The 20,096-nt window shown below is 32.0% G+C and overlaps 1 protein-coding gene across 16 annotated transcripts in view; it reads right to left on the bottom strand.

Annotated features, from left to right (window-relative positions):
- CHD9 (chromodomain helicase DNA binding protein 9) overlaps window positions 1–20,096 on the bottom strand; it is a 250,227-nt gene that overhangs the window by 56,174 nt on the left and 173,957 nt on the right. For all 16 annotated transcript variants that reach the window (XM_031954497.1, XM_031954491.1, XM_031954498.1 and 13 more), the window contains 8 exons: window positions 19,436–19,679; window positions 15,771–15,947; window positions 12,591–12,734; window positions 12,244–12,499; window positions 11,786–11,996; window positions 5,524–5,719; window positions 2,668–2,835; window positions 1,786–1,965 (listed from right to left, as the gene is read on the bottom strand). In XM_031954497.1, coding sequence (XP_031810357.1) covers window positions 1,786–1,965; window positions 2,668–2,835; window positions 5,524–5,719; window positions 11,786–11,996; window positions 12,244–12,499; window positions 12,591–12,734; window positions 15,771–15,947; window positions 19,436–19,679 — 1,576 coding nt within the window. The remainder of the gene's footprint in view (window positions 1–1,785; window positions 1,966–2,667; window positions 2,836–5,523; window positions 5,720–11,785; window positions 11,997–12,243; window positions 12,500–12,590; window positions 12,735–15,770; window positions 15,948–19,435; window positions 19,680–20,096) is intronic.

Here is a 20,096-nt window from a genome sequence, read left to right as displayed (position 1 = left end):
CTATAAATCCTAGCATATAGGATATAATAAGATATACTTTTAATTATAATAATTAGTTTTAAGACTAAAGCTTATGTACATGTCTATCTTGTTAGAACAAAAATAATTTGAAGGCAGGGAGTATTTCAGTCACTTTTGCCTTTGTATCTCTATCATTGAGCATAATTCCTGGCACATAGCAAAAGCTTAATAAAGATGAAAATTTCAAAGAATACATAATCTTATTACAGCACACAGAGATAAAAAGGCTGACAGGGAGTCACAAAAAAATAAGTCCAAGTCCTGCTTTAAACAAATAATAATAGTGGGAGAACAAGAAAGTAATTTAACTTCTTAGTACCCCAAAAACTCACTAAGAGCACAAGTGACAGAAAAGTGGTTGATTTGTATTCAGGGAAGAGTTTCTGCAGAAGAGACATCCCCTACAACAATGAAATAACAAATTTTAAACTGCTCACCTTTTGTTCCCACCTCAAATGTGGAAAATGTGATATAGCTTTTGAATAGTGTATGTACATAGAGCTGGGGTGGGAAAAGAGAGAAATACAACAAAAATAATTTTCTGAGAGGATATTAAGAGTCAAGAAAACTTCAATAACTTGGACTAATGATACTGATATGGTACAGTAGCTGTACTTCCTCCATCATGGAGACTAGAAGGATCAAGGAGGAATCTGGGGAGGAATGAAGAGCATTGTACCCAGAGATCTTTTGAAGAGAAGGTAATGAAAATAAAGGAAGAAAGGAAAGGGAAAGGTTATAAACAATGGAACTCAATGATATAAAATAATAATGATGATGCATATTTACACAGAATTTACTTTACAAACTTTCCTCACAACTCTGTGGACAGGTTGTACTATACAAATGTTACTATTTGGCAGATGAAAACACTGAAGCTCACAGAAGGGACATAGCTTGCTCAGGTTTCACAACTCAGGATATTCAGAACCAGTTATGAGTGAAGCTGAGATTCCAATAACTAGACCAGCTATCTACAAAAGTAGGAGCCAGGTGACAACCATGCAAGGGAAATATCACTAGTTTATATATTTTTTCAGAATATGAGATTTGGAAAGCTAGTTATACTTTAAGATATTAAGCTAAGGTTTTGCAATTTAAAGAAACCATCACTACCATCACAATAATAGCTCACACTTATGTAACACATCTACTATGTGCTAGATACTGTGCTAAGTGCTTTACAATTATGATAGCATTATATCCTTATAACACATCTGGGAGATAGGTACCATTATTAACCCTCATTTTACAGATAAGCAAACTGAAGTTAAGGTCCTAGGGTTATACCGCAACTAAGTGTCTAAAGCTGGATTTGAATTTTAAGTTTTCCTGACTCCAGGCCTGGTACTCCTCCTGCTGCACTACTGAACTACAATATAAAACTACAATGTAATATATTTACTTAAGATTAATTTGCCATATTATTACCAATATTTTACTTACCCAATACAACTAATAAATATTTTAATTTCTGAATTACATCAACCTCAAAACTATTATATTTATATCAACAGGTAATCTTAACACATATAAGTAGTGATTTTATTTAAAAATTAGTTTCTAGAAATACCAAACATATCAATTTTCAAATGTCAAGTATATGAAAAAAGAAAGTTTATTACCAAATAATTCCTTTGGGCAAGTATTTAAGTGTTAAGTAGCCGATCTGAGCAACTTTTGTAGCAACAAAGATAAATGAACAAAAACTTAACAAAAAAGTTTTATTAGACAACATCTTTATAAAATAGTTTTCACCACTACCTTAGCAAATGTTGAACCTCTTCCTTCTGATTCAATTGTGATTGTTTTTGTGCGACGCTGTAAAATCTGATCAATATCCTCTTCACAGAATTTAGAACCCTCATCTTCTTCATCCATAATGGCACCATATGCACCCCTTCGAAGTAGATCTTCTATTTCCTTTTTGGACAGTTGCTGAATCTATAGATAAAACACACACAAACACACACACACACACACACATATTCCTTTTTTTCTCTGAGTGAACATAAGATTTAAAAAAAGCCACACAATTTAGATAATATCCCTGGTTGTGCCAAAATAAACAAAGGAAGGCAATCTTAAATCCCATGGGTTAGGATATAAGATGTACTTTCCAAAATGTGCAACGTATTTCTTATGAGAGAATATTTTAATGGTAAATGAACTTTTTATTTTCAAAGAACTTTCATGTTAACAGTCACTGTTATACATCTGAAATACTCTGCTTGAATAATTTAAAATTACGCTCTAACAGAGTAATTGAAAAGAAAAAAGATATTAGATAAAAGTAATTAAAGATAAAGATAACTACATAAATCACCTAATTCTTATACCATTGATCATATAGTAATGTAAAAGATTTGAAAATGTGGTACTAAATTCCTTAGTCAAGATGAGATTTTTATAGTTTATAAGCACTACAATCATGCAGAGTTTAAACATTATTAATTGAAGTGAGGTTAAAATTTTGCAATATTTTGGCAACAATGGTAGAAATTTGTTTCTTCTATTATGAAGAATTTAAATCAGTGTCTAGTATGCTATAATAGCAAATGATATTAAAAATAAGTCATTTTTATATGTTCTAACAAACTACTGAAATAAATCCACTGAAACAAGAGAAGTTGGAAATTTACATACACCGCCAACACTATTTTCTCTTCCACTCATGCTCTGTAACACAGCCTTATCTAGACCCAATTTTAGGCTTGCTCGGTCAAACATCTCTCTCTCATATGAGTTACGAGTTATTAATCTGTAGACTTTGACTGCTTTGTTTTGACCAATCCTGTGACATCGAGCTTGAGCCTTGGAGTAAAGGAAAAATAAAAAAAACTAAAGTTAGATTCAAGGAATATCTTTAACAATGAAAGATATTTTGCGCAAAGAGAAGTTTTGGATAGAAAGTTATTTCAGATAATCTGGAAAATGATTTCAATTTTAATTCATTATTTAGTCAATTAGATATCTAAAATGAGAAACATATATTATATAACAATAAACCAAATTTTAAATTGAATTATACACACTATATATAATCTTTGAAGTCCTCTTATCAGTAAAATAAATAGAAATTAGTATCTTAACAAATTACAAATTTGTATTGTGTATATAAAAAATTATGAATAAAAGATTTTTGTTGATGGCCTCTCAAAAGCTATAAAGAATCTTCCCATGATCTTAAATAATTTCTGCCTAAAATCTTTTAATTTCCTAATGGCCACTTATCAGTCATCATTTTAATGTATTTCAACTAAGCTCTATGTATATTAGGGAGGGGAAAGATCTGGTTTAATCTGAGTAAGTAACAAGTTAACTTTTGTAAAGAATGAAAAAGATTTCTAAATGATGGTAAATTTATATGTAATTTATTCACTATAAGGCTCATCCTCTGTGATTATATAGAATTCAGGAAAGAAGGCAAAAAAAAAAAAAAAAAAAAAAAAAAAAAAAAAAAAAAAAAAAAAAAAAAAAAAAAAAAAAAAAAAAGACCAGAAAAATTAAAAAAGTTTACAATATCTTCTCCAAATCACTAGTTAATTCTTCATTATTCTTGAACAAATATAGCCATACATATTGCTTTTCAGATTAAAGTTAACACTTAACTATTTAATTTATTAAAGTTTAACTTCATCTGCCTGTATTTAAAAAAGCTGTATGGAATCTTCATTTTTAGTCTCACCCCAGAGATGGTGTAAAGGTAAGCAAATTATAAACCACAGAGAGAAGATTTAATCCTATTCTTAGTGGGAATGGATAAAAATACTGAATATTTTTCCAGATCAGGTTTTCAGTGTGACTTCTTTACTTTGTTTCAACATCTAATACAATCATTTTCCAAAGTAAATAATTTGTTTTAAGTATTTTAAGTATTTAAGTATTAAGTACTCATATCAAATATGAGTAATTTTTAAATCATCTATCAACTCAGGTATTCCATAATCCTATTACCCTAAATTAAAATAATTGAGTTGATCTTATTTCTAAATTAATCTTAAATAGGGTATATTTGTAATTACATGTGCCTTAAGTTAAATTAAGTAATTTAATTACTTAAATTAAAAGTAAATTTACAATTTAAATTGTAAATAAACTATTACTATTATTATATATAATATTATAATAAATATTATATTATAGTCTCAACAAGTCTAACACAATGTAAAAAAATTTTTTTAGTGTGCTTTTTGTCTGGTATCTAGTTCTATACATGTATCTTTCAACCTTTTTTATTTTCTATACTCTAGTCTACTTCTCTTTACATTTCCAGAAAGTCTTTTTCTAATATCCTCTATAAATGTTTTCAATTTTCCATCTTTTGGCAAAAAACAGTTTGTGCACATTATATTCTGCTTTTAGTATACTCGAAACCAAATGAAGACTGGGAAGTCTTGAGCTCTCTGGAGCTCCAGATGCAAACAGAGCTAGCACCACACAATCAGCCCTCTATGAGGAGCCTGAAGGAGGAGCAGAAGCGATCCCTTACAATCTTCAACCCAAAACACTGATGGAGACAAGCTTGATGTTTAAAGTGCTAATAGTCTGCCCTGTTGAATGACCTCCAATTTTGAATAAAGAGGGTAGAAGGAAATGCTATTCCAAGATGACAAGGCTGTTCAAATAAAGTTAATTCACAGAAAACTAAGAAAGCAAGTGGGGAGCCAGAAAGCACTTATGTACACACAAGTTGAATGCTGCAAAATGTTTTGAACTCTCTGATGAAATGGGAAGTGTTCTTTGTGGTACTGGACCTTTCAGCTTGACCCAAGGCTACAAATGATGCTTCCTGATTTTGGTCTACTGCCTCAAAAAACCATATCCTATTATTAATTCACCGAGTACTTCTTTCTGGTCCCTTCCCAAAAAAGTAATTACTATCCAGTCACAATGTTTCCTGCCTTTACTCTGTCATCTTGGATCCACTCGAATGCACACAATTTTTCTTAGAAGTTCTACTTAATCTAATGTATATTTTAATATATTTAACATTTACTGGTCATCCTACTATCTGGGGGAGAGGGTAGGGGGAAGGAGAAGAAAAATTGGAACAAGAGGTTTGGCAATTGTCAATGCTGTAAAGTTATCCATACATGTAACCTGTAAATAAAAGGCTATTAAAAAAAAAAAAAAGTTCTACTAGTATTAAAGATGAGCCCTAACCCAGGAAGATCCCATCTAGAGTCAGAGAAAATAATTCGAATCAACAAAGTTTAAAGTTTTTAAGAATTTTGTACCTGTGTACCACAGAAACTAAAAAAATCAGTTAATCAGGTCACAGGACTACCTTTCAATTTTGAAAATATATTTTGATCAGATAGTCAAGTAGGAAAAATAATTTAAATGTCACCATTATTAAATACAAATAATTCAATTCTCAAAATTAAAAAAATACAGAGAAGTTTATGTGTTGAAACTAAGAGCAATAAAAGAGATAAAAATTTCACACATGTTATCTTGTGTTTTAAAATCTTTAATCATCTTCATCATGGAATTTACCTGGAGGTCATTTTGAGGATTCCAGTCAGAATCAAAAATGATGCATGTATCAGCTGCAGTTAAATTAATGCCCAGCCCACCAGCTCGAGTGCACAAAAGAAATACAAATCTGTCTGAATCAGGTTTACTAAACCGGTCTATGGCAGCCTGTCGAAGATTTCCTCGGACTCTTCCATCAATTCGCTCATATAGATACCTATCAGGTACAAGTACAACAAATTCAGGAAGAATAACATAAAGAAAATGAAAATAAGCTTAATCAATATAATTCTGTTTTCCTATTCAAACCTATGTATAATTATGTTTCCCTTTAGATTGGGAGTTCTTACATGGCTATTTCCATAGCACTTATAATAGTACCTTCTACATAAAAGCAAATTAATAAATATCTACTGAATAAAATTCAGAGAGTATACAAAATTCAATCTATGAACATCCCATCACTACCACCAATATTGAGTAATTGTTATATGAACTATTTCACTAAAGGGACATCAAACATTTTAAATCAATTGGTCTGTGCCTTCTAGAGCTTGTAACTGAGTTAGTAATTTAGATGTACAGGTGAAATGTCAAGAGTAAATACTTTTTTTGTGGTCCAGGTAACCAAACCACAGGTCTATTAATTAGCATGTGATGCACAGTAACTGCACTTTGCTGTTCTGATTCTAAGATAGTACACATTGAGAAATCCTTTTCAACACAATTTTTAAAATACCTATTATGGCTTTTTTTTTTTTTGCTGCTGAGACAATTGAAATTAAATGACTTGCCCAGGGTCACATAGCTAGGAAGTGTTAAGTATCTGAGGCCATATTTGAACTCAGGTTCTCTTGACTTCAGGGCCAGTGCTCTATCCACTGCACCAACTAGCTCTTATTGCATATTTTAATGAAAATTTAAAAATGTGACTGTATACTAGCTACATTGTAAACAAAGAAAGGAAAGATGAGTTGAATTATATTTGATTTCTGCATCAAGCATTAACTTTCTTTGAATTTCTCTTTCCTTTTCATATCAAATATTCAATTACTTAATCAAAAGTTGCAAATTTCAAAATAATAATAAAGGTTAGCATTTATAGCATTATAAGATTTGAAAAGAACTTTATAAATATTATCCTATTAATAAAAACAACATCCAAACATCCCAATAGTCTTAAGATGTATGTCTATGACATTTCTTTCTTCTACTGGGTTCAAAGTATCTTTCACTAATAATTAGGCATTAGTTCTATTTCATCTTAAAGTCTTATCCATACAATAAGAATGTCATTTCTAGAAATGTGTTTTTTAAAAAAAAAGTTGGATGTTCCAAATGATTATTTATTAATGCATCTTATTTTTATTAGAGCTCAAATACATTATATCACAAAATCTTCTTTTTAAAAAAATCCATTCAATGTCACTTAAGGGGGGGAATAGACTACCTATTTGCTTAATAAGTTGCAAGCTCAATTATTTTACTATATGAGTGCTTAATATATTAACTTAAAATTTATTGTCTTTTAAAATTTTTATGTGAGGTAAAAAGCTGGCTTCATAACATGACAGTTTCCATTTGTGTATCCTTAAGGTAGGGCACTAGTACAGTCTGGTCAGATCACACTGGAGAATAGGTCTAAAATAAGAAATCAAATGTTCTACCATTGCCCCAAAATAAAAAATCCTTCTTGGTTGTATGGAGCCACTAGAGGATTCCTATTTTCTACTACCAAAGGATATTGTGGTGTGGTATATTGAGTTTGGTCACTTTAAAGTCCCCTAAATTCTGAGGTAAGGAAAAAGGCAGCTAGGATGGTTTTGTAATCTCTTAAATGGAGAGGGAAATTTAGAGAAGGAGCATCAAGTAACATCTAAACAGATGCAGTCCGGATGTGATTAGGATTTTGAATTTGACTTTTCAATAAGATTATTTTTGTTTTAGGCTGAATTGTCAGGGTTCATCCTCTGGTTAAATGACAGACTTCAAGATGAGACAGCATGGTTCTTTTTACTTTATTACATAAGTATAGTAGTACAAGTTAAGGAGAGTACTTCAAATGGTTACACTAGATAAGCTGCAAGGTTTTAAAATCTGTGACAAGGAGCAGAGTATTTTTTAGAAACTCATTTCAAGGAAATGTCATATTAGAGTAAACCACAGGATCTTAAAACTATGATCTTTCAGCTGGTCATTCTTACACACCTGAGCCTTGATGAGGAACTGCAGACATAAGTAAGTTCTTGACCTGGTTCTGCTATAGCTGAATTATTCTCCAAAACTGATATATTCAATTATAGCACCATTGTAAGTTTTTTTTTAAATAAAAATCAATGAGGTCCCCTAGAGAATAGTAAGGGGCTTCTGGCTATTTCTCTCTTCAATTCTAAAAGCGATATAACTCTCAATCTCAGAAAGAAACTAGTATCATCCTTATGTGAAACAACAAAGGAGTTATAAGAGAGAAGGTCCTTGCTATGATTTCTTTTTCTTGGTAGAAATAGCATGAAGAAAGCATTGATGGAGAAAGAGGACAAAAGGGTTGGATGCTGCAAAGTATAGGTCTAAAACTTTTTTTTCCCCATCAATTTTTTTTATTATTATAGCTTTTTATATACAAAACATATGCATGGATAATTTTTCAACATTGACCCTTGCAAAAACTTCTGTTTCAACTTTTCCCCTCCTCTCCACCCCCTCCCCTAGATGGCAGGTAGTACACAAGAAAGATTGGATTTAGAAAAAAGATAAAAATAACTTGAGAAGAGAAAACAAAAATGCAAGCAAACAATAACAAGGTCTAAAAAACTTTAGCTGGAGGGCTTACACCTATTTTTTGTAGGGTTGGCCAGAATGGTTTTTTACATTTTAAAATATGTATGGCTCATTTATTGTAATTTGTTGACTCCTTACTCTAGAGGAAATTCTCCAGAGAAACTTAGTTACTGGGATTATAATAGAATTGTAAAATAATTCAATAGTCTATTTCTTAAGAGTAGAATAGAATATGTTGTCAACAGTCATAAGCATTTATTAAAGTGTCTACCATATGCCAGGCACTGTACTAAGCACAAAGAAAGGCAAAAGACATAGTTGCAACAACTATGTAAAAACAAGCTATATACAGGACAGTAGGAAATGATTAACAGAGGGAAGAGAGTAGAATTAAGAGGGAATGAGGAAAAAAGCTTTCTCTAGAAGTTAGTACTTTAGCAGAGACTCAAAGGAAACCAGAAGGTGAAGATGAAGATGGAGAACATTTCAGGCATGAGGAAGAGCCAGTAAACATACCTGGAGCTGAGAATGAGGAAGACTGAGAAGACCAGTTACTAGATTGAAGAATATGTTAGTGGGATATAAGAAATCAAAAGGTTGGAAAAGTAAAGATGCTTGATAGGGAACCACTGGAATTTATTAAAGCCAGGAGGGTGATATGCTCAGATGGAGTTTTTGGAAAATCACTTTGTGGCTGAACGGAGGTTTAACTCCATGGAGTGGGGAGATATTGGTAATATATAGACCAAAAAGTAAGCTATTGCAATAATCCAGATATGATGTGATAAGATCTGCCCTGGAGTGATGCTAGTTATTAGAGGGGAGAAGGGAAAGAATTTTGAGAGATGTAGCACACTGAAATTCACAGATTTTGACAAGACTGCATATGGAAGCAGAGAGATAGATAGATGTCAAGAATGACACCTGGATTGGAAGCCTAGGGAACTGGGAAGATGATGATATCTTAGATAATAAAGAAGTTTGGAATCAATAAATCAATATTTACTAAATGTCTGCTATGTGTCAGGTACTAAAGTACAGGTACTAAGATACAAAAAGAGGCAAAAGATATTCTTTTCCCTAAAGAAGCTCACAATATAATAGGGACAAAAAGCAAACAAATACAGAAAAAACAAATTACTTATAAGAAAAATAGGAAATAATTAAGAGGTAAAGTTCTAGAATGAAGAGGAGGTGAGAAAGTCATCTTATAATTCCAAGGAATCTAGTAGGTGAAGATGAGGAAGGATAGCATTGCAGGCATGTGGTACAGGCAGAAAAAATGCCTAGCGCCAAGAGATAGAGTGAATTGTCCAAAAGGCAGGAAGGAATCCAGTGCCACTGAACTGAATAATATGATTAGGGAGATAAGGTGTAAGAAGACCAGAAATGTGTGGGATACAGAGGAATTGGTTATGAAGGGTTTTAAATTCTAAACAGAGGATTTTTTTTGATCTTACTGACAATAAGGAGGCATTAGAGCTTATTGAGTAGGGAAGTGGGGGTGACATGATGAGATCCATGCTTTGGGAAAGCATGGACTAGAGTAGGGAGAGATTTGTAGCAGGCAGACCAACTAACAGGATATTTCAATATACAGGTGTGAAGTGATGTGCCCTGTACTACAGTGGACGCAGAGTCAGAGGAGAAAGAGAGGGCATACTTGAGATGTGGTGCAAAGGTAAAATGGATAAGCCTTAGCAAATATTGGATATGAGAGCTGATAGTGAGGAGAAGTCCAAGGAGGCCAGTGTTATCACTTGTGATAACACTGTGAGCTAGAGGGTCTTGGAAGAAAAGTGTTGCTCTTCACAATAATAAGTAAGTTGGGGAAGATTCTCAGTCAATGATGGTGTAAATTTTTAAAGAGTAGAGTCACAAAAGCACGAGAAGCTGATCTCTAGAGCCCCAGAGCCTTGTCCAGTTACCTCCCAAATTCTACCAAAAGAAAAAACATTTCTAGCTGAACATTTTACCCATTTTCTTTAAAGAATATGATTACATATTTGTAAGGGTGTGCAATGGGGTAAGGAGGAAGTTTATGTAGTGTATAAGTGCATAGCACTGTTTCAATACAGTTAAAGTAAAACTTATATGTCTTTTGATTCAGATTAATTCAAATGATTCAGACTTAAGATATTAAGAAAAATTTCTAAAAGAGAGATGGTGTCCGCGAAAGAACTCTGGGAGATAACTATGAACCATTACATAGAATTCCCAATCCCTATATTTTTGTCCGCTGGTATTTTTGATTTCCTTCACAGGCTAATAGTATACTATTTCAAACTCTGATTCTTTTTGTACAGCAAAATAACTGTTAGGACATGTATGCTTATATTGTACTTAATTTATGCTTTAATATACTTAACGTGTATTGGTCAACTTGCCATCAGGGGGAAGGGATGGGGGAAGGAGGGGAAAAATTGAAACAAAAGGTTTGGCAATTGTCAATGCTGTAAAATTACCCATGCATATAACTTGTAAATAAAAAAAGCTATAATAAAAAAAAAGAGAGAGAGATTATTGTGTGTAGAGATATTAGTTTGCTTCTATAGAACCACTATGCATTCAGACTCACAGGTTTATAAGCTCTGCATTATTCTTAATTTTTCCATCTTTCTCATTCTAATATTAAACAGACATTAATCAGTTGCCAAATCTTGCCACTTTTACTTTTACAACATCTCTCTCATTTCAGTTAAGACTACCGCAAAAATATCTGAATTTAGAAAATCATCATTACTTGCTTACAATATAGCAATGGTTTCCTCATTGATTTCCCTGTCTTATAGCTTTCCAAGTTCTTTTCCATTCTCTGAACAATTGCTAAAGTAATTTTACTTAATAAAGCATAGTGCCATTCTCCTATTCAATCAACTTCTAGAGCACTGGCTCCTCCAGTTTGGCTACTAAAGGACTTGACAACTTGGCTACAACCATTCCTTCTACCCTCATTATAAATGATTTCTTCTCCATTCTTCGTGGTCTAACCCAACTGGCTTTCTCTCTATTCCACAAAGTACTACATTTTCTGTTTTCATATTTTTGTATTGGTTACCTCCTACTGCTGGAAAGAATTCTGTCTTCACTTTTGTTCCACAGAATAACCTCTACTATTCAAGAAAAGTCCTCTTTTCTCTAGAAGGTCTTTTTAGTTCTCTGTAATTGCTAGTATTCTCCCTTTTTAACTATTCTGTACTTATTTTGTATTTATTCTGTATATACTTAAATGTACACATGTAATCTCTTCTGATAGATTGTAAATTCCTTGAAAGCAAAGAGTTTATTTTTATTTTTTGTTTTTGTATCCCCAGAACCAAATTCAGTGCCTTGCCTGGCACTGAGAATATATAATAAATTCTTGTTTATTGGTCACCAATATAATTGTTTCTTATCCTAGGCAAAGAACAAACCTATATGATAGTACAGTGGTGGAAAAAAACAAAATTAAAGAGCATGGAGATTATTCACAAGTTTTTTTTCTATGGAATGCAACTTCCCTTACCTCTTATGTATAAGATAGTCCTCTAAAATGTCTAGGCAGCGCACCATCTGAGAGAAGATGAGCACTTTATGCCCACCTGCTTTCATTTTTGGAAGAAGCTTATCAATGAGGACCAATTTGCCAGCAGACTGGATCATTGCTTGAAGATGAAAGTCAGGAGCAGCTGGGTTATGTGTTTCTTTAAATTCTCCAAGTATTTTTTCCTCAGCACCTGTAAAATAAATATAAGCACATATGATCAACATATAGTACATTTAACTCCTGACTATAAAAAATACACATTGTCTAGACTGATGCTTGTTTATGTAGTCAAGGAAAGGTATCATGGCCTGTGCTCTTAATCCATCTAATGAACACATAAATTGTATATGAAATTTGAATACACAGAGGGCAGAAAAATAAAGTATATGGTAAAAGACCTGACAATGTATTACAGTTTGTAATTCTATTGAAAATACCTTTGATAAGATAGGGATGATTACAGCATTTTCTGAGTTCCATCATAGTGTTAACTAAATTAGGTACATTAGCTTGTCCAGCTCCTTTGGATAAAAATGCAAAATTTTTTTCTAAAATAGCCCGGTAATATTTCTTCTGAATGTTAGTAAGTTCTACTTCAATTATGGTTTCCTCTTTAGGGGCCAACTTCTTTTCTACATCTTCTTTTAATCTTCTCAACATCATTGGTTTTAAAATGGCTTGAAGCTTTTGCACCTGCAGAAAATATTAAACTGTTGTAATGGATATTAACATAAAAATAAGAACAAAAATAAAAAGAAATTTGATGGCCTCACATAGAAATTACCTGTTCTTCTGTTTTAAGATCCCCAAATTCTTGCATAAAAGTAGTTTCAGAGGGAAATCGTAAGGGTTCAAGGAAATGAAGAAGACTGAATAGTTCTTCAACTGTATTCTGAAGTGGCGTACCAGTCAAAAGCACCTTGTGTTCCTATATCAAATCAGAATAGTTCACATATCATTTTTTTCTAAGGACCTAAATCAACTAAAGCTGTGTTCTAACCTTTTTGAAAACATATGCATATTTAAAAATACACTAAACTCATCATCTTCTTCAAAATTCAGTTGAAAATTCATCTCTGGTAAATCCTCTCAAATGACAAAACTTTTACTGTGCATTTCTTGAATGCTTCTTTAACAACACTATGTTAATTTCTACCTGTTGATATGGTATTTTATACAATAAACCTCATATTACATGTCATCAGTTTCTCAACTGGAAGACAATCTCTTTTAAGAGCTGAGGCAATGGTCATCTCTTGTGTAACTTTGCATAATTAAAATTAACAAATAGTAACCAAGTACCTATTATGTGTGCATGGAACTTAAAAATCTAGTAGGAGAATACAACATGTAGAAATCAGTGTAATATAAATCTTTATAAGGCCAGCAAAAGAGCACAAAGTGTTATGCTATATTTGAAAAGGCAAAAGTATTTTCTGCATTTTCAAAGAAAAAATAAAATATGAGCTTATCCCTTTTAAAAAGGAGTAGAATTTTAGGAGGCTAAAGGTAAGGGGCAGTTGAAAAAAAGAAGTAAAGGCTGAACTCTAAGCTAATGTAAGTAGGGAATTAGCTATTCTTTTTTTGTACTTAAATGAAGTTAATCCTATTGCAAAAAAAGGAAAATATTCCAATTTTTAATATATATATTATATATATATACACACAAACTATAATATACGTGTTACTGATTGATTAGAATAAAATCATAAGTATTTATTAAATGCCAATCATGTGTATAGCATTCTATTAGTAGCTAGGGATATAAAAAATGTTAATACAGTTCCTGATTTCAAACAGTAAACATTCTATCTAAGGTTGATGCTACATTGTAAAATTCTACAAATGCCAAACAGAGGAGTTCATATTTAATTCCTAAAGTACTATTAATCCACTAGAGTTTATTGAATAGAGCAATGACATGGTCAGATTTGAGCTTTTGGAAAATGAACAGTCTGGTAAATCAACTAGCATTAAGTGTCTTCTATGTGTCCAGACACTACAAAGTGTTGGAGAAAAAAAGACAAAAAATCGTCCCAGTTCTCTATAAGCTCACAATTTCATAGCCCTAAGAATTTCTTACCATATTTTTAAATGCATAAAAATAAATGAAAAATATTAAAAAGAAAATAAATTTTACCTAATTATCATTTTTAAGTTCATAGATCGAGGTTAAGAATCCTCCCTTTAAAGCATATCTGATTTTCCTATGGTTTGCATAGCAAAATGCATACTGAATAATTAAAGATCTGTAGTTGAAAAAAAATTAATACCACTAGAAGAGAAATGGTCAACTTTTTTTTTTTGCATAAAAATGATGCCACCAACAAGGTATGTGTAGAGAGACCAGCATCACCCTTAGGCAATCTAAATATTTCTTTTATCCAACCAATACAATTCCTTATCCAGTTCCCAGCAAGCAAAGGATACCTATTATCAGCTGTATGCTAACTGCACATCTCTATTATCAAATCTTCTCTAACTTTTGGATATAGCATCCTCTTCAAAGAGGACCACCCTACCCTACCATTACTTCTTAACATTCTTGGGACTTCCCCATACATTGTTATTTTCCCTGTCTAACAACTATCTGGATTTTCTATCTGCCATGAACCAAACATGAAAATGACTCTTCCTTTATGTTTTGCCTCCCCTAATATGAATGTGAGCTCCTTGAGAGACTTTCTCAATTTTCTATTTGTATACTCACTGCTTAGCCCCAGTATTTTGCATACCATTTCTTTCTATTTTATTCCATTCCATTGGTGTATGTATGTATGTATGTATATATATAGTGTGTGTCAGTGTGTGTGTGTGTATATATATATATATATATGTATAATATATAAAACCATTCCCCAAATAAGTAAAGAATATGAATGAACAATTCTAAAAAAGAATTATAAACCTTTAACTAGAATATAAAATAAAGTTTCAAATCACCAATAATAAAAGTGTCAGACAATTCATCTACTAAATTAATCAAGATGACAAAAAATGAGAATAATGAATATTGGAGGAACTATAGTAAGAGGAACATTAGTACACTGTGGGAGAACCTTCAAATGGATTCATCTACTCTGAAGAGCAAATGAGAACTGTGCTAATAAAGTAACCAGGACAGCAAGGTGGTGCAGTGGATAGAGTGTCAGTTCTGGAATGAGGAAGAACTGAGTTCAAATGCGATCTCAATCACTTATTAGTTATGTGACCCTGACTGAGCAAGTCACTTAAGCTTATTTACCTTAGTTCCTCATCTGTAAAATGAGCTGAAGAGAATGGCAAAACACTCTCATCTACCAAGAAAACCCCAAATCATGAGCTGCACATGATTAAAGTGACTGAACAGCAGCAATAAAGGGTAATAAATAAATGTTAGGCATAGGTTCCAAAGACATATAAGATGTATAAAGGTTTCAGATACATCAAAATATTTACAGCTGCTCTTTAGAGGAGTAAGATTATGCCTGTAGAACACTATATGTGATGTTTGACTTGGTTGATTAGCTTTCCTGAAGTTCTTTTCCCCTTCTATTTTTCAATCTTTTTTGTTATAATTTGGGGGTGGAGTGAGGTTGGATGTGATTGGAAAGGTTGGTGATGTAAAAACAAAAGATATTAAAAATATAATTGTTCATTTGCTTTTAAATTCTAGGAAAACTTTTCAATGGTAATTATATTATTAAAAAGAAAAAGACAACAAAACTTTGCAAAAATAAAACCCCCAAGATATTTCTACTATTTGAGGGCTTTAAAATATGTGAAAAACACAAATATCTGAATTCAAAATCAAGAAATTAAAAGCAACAAAGCTTAAGATCACATTTAATAATAATAATAAAATAAACAATCTTAACATTTTTAGAAACAAGATTCGGCCTTGGCACTCCAACTTGACAAAAAAATTTAAGCATGTAAATAGGTAGCAAACTGAACCAATCTTAAAGAAAAGGAGTTTACTCACCAGATTCATGAGTTTTAGACCTTCTAGAAGCTTGCAATTTTTATTCTTTAACCTATGTGCTTCATCAATAATCACACATCGCCATTCAATTGCATTGAGCTCTCCACAGCCTCCCAGAATCATTTCAAAAGTGGTGATTATGGCCTGGAACCTGTATGCTCCTCTAATAATACGCCCCTAGAAGTTTATTAACAAATTTAACAAATTGACAAAATACCTTAGAGGCCACACCCTCAGGTTTCATTTCATTGCACTAACATAAAATGCTATTTATCTTACATATATTTTTTTCCCCCACTGACAGGTTAAAATCTAAGAAAATTACTTTTATCATGAAATACTGAAATTTGTAGTAAATTAATTAATAATTGTAGGGCTACACCTTTTCAAGAACATTATGGTACACATTTACAAATAAATTTGTGAAAATTATATAATGTAATATTCAAAGAATATACACACATATATGTATATATGCATGTACCATATACTTTTTAAGAATAATAATGTTTTATTTTATTTAAAAAATAACAACAAAATGTGGCCAATCAGAATTTTTTCAAGATGTGTTTATTATTTACAGATATATTCCGTTGCTGGTCAAATAGCTGGTCAAAGGCTAACAGTCCACTGTAAACTAAAATACCAAAAACCAGTCATTTACAGTGTGACTATTATCACTGATTTCATAATATTCCTCGTACTGACTAACCTTGGAAATTAAACCAGGAACATCTTAAAAGAGAGAGAGAGAAAAAGAGAGAGAGAGAGAGAGAGAGAGAGAGAGAGAGAGAGAGAGAGAGAGAGAGAGAGAGAGAGAGAGAGAGAGAGAGAGAGAGAGAAAGAAAGGGTCATGTGTTCTGATTTATCTTAACAAAGACAACCATCCTCAGGACAATATCATATACTAGACATGAGCCATTTTTATTAGGCAAAACAGACAGTCTAAGAAAATCACATTTTTCATTAACATCTTCTGTTAACTGTCTTATAGAATTGGAACTAGAAGACCTGGTTTTGAATCCTACATCAAATTTTATGGAAACACAAAGCAGTTAAAACTGCCAAGATTAATACATGTGTGACCAGACAAATCATTTGCTCTCTCAATCTCAGTTTCCTCCTATGTACAAGGGGCTATGATGTCAAATACTCCTTCCACTTCTAAATCTATGATACAGTATGACACTTATTTATATGATTATAAATTACTTAAATTCTCAGAACTTCAAATACTTCCTCTATAAAATGACAACACCAATACTTGCACTATCTGCTGTTCACAATGGGATTGTTATGAGGAAAACCCTTTGCTGTTGTTGCTGTACAAACTTTAAAGTGTGGTATTAATCTAAGTTGTTTTTCTTTCTAGTTGCTCTAAGTAACAAAAAGTTGAGATAAGATCCCTAAATAATTAATCATACCAATTATTTCTTAATGTTAAGTTAAGGGATTTATAACTTTACTACTAGACTACTACTTTGCTAATATCACTACAATTCTACAAACTTTCAAAAAAAAAAAAAAAAAGAGGTTTGGTTTTCACTGTTAACAGATCTTATCAAACTGGATAAATAATTTACAATGACATACCGTTATAAAGACAAAGCTTTGAAAGCATTTGTTTTTCCTAAACTTAAAATTCAGAACTGTAATAATAATAGCAGCTAACATTTACATAGCACATAACTATGTGCCAGGCACAGCGCTTAAGTGCTTTACAATATTTATTCATTTGATTCTCACAACAACCCTAGAAGATAGGTGTTAATATTATTTTCAATTTATAGATGAGGAAACTAAGGCAAGCAAAGGTTAAGTGACTTGGTCAGGGTCATACAGCTAGCAAGTGTGTAAGACTGAAATGAAACTCGGGTCTTCCTGACTCCAGGTCCACTCTCCTACCCATGGTAGCACCAAGCTGCCTAGAGCCATGTCTCAATAAATGAAACAACTTCAATCCAATTTTACTATGGAATATTTTAAGGTAAAATAATTTGGGTAATATACTTTTTAAGATAAAAGGTTTATGACATTTTTGGTTATTTAGTGAAGATACTTTTTTTTTACAGATAGCAGAAATATGAAGGTGCTTTGCTGCTATATCACAACATGAATTATATAAATTCTAAATGAATCTAATAATCTAAATGAACCATCATCTTGACATCAAGCTCCTTAGCTCCCCAGAAACTAGTTTCTTTTCCCATTCATTTGGTTGTAATAACTGTAAGACTCTGAGCAATCACATAACTCCAACTGTCCCTCCCCCCAATAATCAGAGGGTTGAATTCTATCACCTCTAAAATTCACTCCAGCTCTCAATTTTTCTGACTTTCATGGCCTATGAAAATTCATTTAACACCTAGGAGTCTCAGTTTTTTCATCTGTAAGAGGGTTTGGTTAGGTGGCCTCTGGTGTTCATTCTAATTCTAGATCTATACTCCTATTATTAAGAATAAGATACCATATATGACAATAAATAGTAAGCTATCCTGGTTGGCATGGAGGTTTAATAAAGGACTAAAATGATTAAAATTAGTTTTCAGTAAAAGTTTAGAAATGCTCAAAAGGATTACAAAATATTTATCAAAATTTGTATGCAGCCTTAAGATATAAAAATAGCTGTAACTATAGGAACAAAAGCAATCAGTTTTGCTATTTTCTATCTGTAATAGATTGATAGTAAGATGTAAATGAAAGGCAAAATAACACACTAATAATATAACCACGAATCATACCTTAATTGTAGTAACAACTCTTTAAAGTACTTTCGTGATTTTGGAGGCTCGTAGTACAAAAGAGTAAAAGAAAGTATAAAATACTATGCTAAGGTATTAATGAAGTAGACAGTTTTGTTTCTTCATTTTAATTACTTTCATTAAAAATGTAAAGATCTTTCCCTCAAGATTCAAATCTCCCTTTTTCATGTTTTCTGGCCTCTACTTACTTCCAAAGAATACTTTCTTATGTTGCTTGTTCACATTTCCATGTCCTGTGTGTTTGGGGTGGGGAAAGACGACAAATCCCCAGACTGAATGGTCAAAATAAAACAGGAAATTTGCCTCCAGGAGATAAAAGAGTAAACCATTCAAGCACTGTTTAGTAATAGTACAGTTAATTTTTTTTCTTACTAAATATCTAATTTAAAGGAGAAAAATGTTTTGGTGGTAGTTCTTAATCAGAATAGAATAGATCTTACTAAGATTTCAAATGGGTAGCTTTGAACTGAGAAATTAAAAATATTAATTGTAGAGATGTTGTCTCAGATTATCACAAGCTAAATGGATTCCAAATTCAATTTTCATTTTTAAAAATTCAGTCGTTAAAAATATTTAGTTCATTTGAAATAATTTAGTAGAAATTGACTAGTTTTTTTTTTTATCTAAGTCTGCATTGCTGGTAATCAGAACATTCTCATTTAAATAGGATACTAAAAGAAAATGCTTATAAATTGGTTAATTTGTTATTTCATGACTTTTTTGCTCATTAGTCAACTGAACAATAAAAAGAAATATAATGTGTGTAAAGTAAGATTTAGAAAGATCATTAAAATTTATCTCTAACATTTGATATCAGTAGCATTTACCCCTTTTGCAATCTATTCAAACAGTTTTGTTTTTTTTCCCCTTGAAGCAGGATACAAAAGTACCATTGTAAAATACCTGTGAGTCCCTGAAGTACATCTCATACTGCTGTATCATCTGCCTGCTAACCAGGCTCCCATGATATACCACAACATTAAGATCAGTCCATGTGCGAAATTCTCTCTCCCAGTTTGTAATTGTCGAAAGCGGTGCAATGATCAGAAAAGGCCCCCGTATACCAGTCAGAAGTATTTCGTAGAGGAATGTAATTGATTGAATTGTTTTGCCAAGACCCATTTCATCAGCTAAAATGCAGTTTCGTCTGAAACACACAGATATATTTTCTATCAAGATATTTTAGAGATAATACTTGTTATGTAGATATTTTCCCCAAGATTCAATATATTGAAATTATCAAAGTGCAAATGAAAATATCACTATTTAGAATGACTTATCAAAGCTGAAACATGGAGAGTATGAAGATTTTTAATATTAATACTATGTTAGAAATGTAAGAGCTAAGACTGTAACTTTGACTTCAGTGATAAGAAACTAATTGACTCCTAGATGAGAAACCTCTTTACCAATGCAGATTATCAGCTTTTCTGCAATTTATAATTTTAGAGTTAAATGACTTGCTCTAACTTACATAGCCAATATCAGAGATAGAACCTGAACCTAAGTCTTTTCTGAGGCAAGTCCTCTATCTACCTCTTCATAAGGGGAGAAGCAGGATTCG

This window comes from Sarcophilus harrisii, chromosome 2, assembly GCF_902635505.1.
Source record: "Sarcophilus harrisii chromosome 2, mSarHar1.11, whole genome shotgun sequence".
NCBI lineage: Eukaryota > Metazoa > Chordata > Mammalia > Dasyuromorphia > Dasyuridae > Sarcophilus > Sarcophilus harrisii.
Note: the sequence above shows the minus strand (reverse complement) of the source record. Positions and strands in the feature narration are given on the sequence as shown.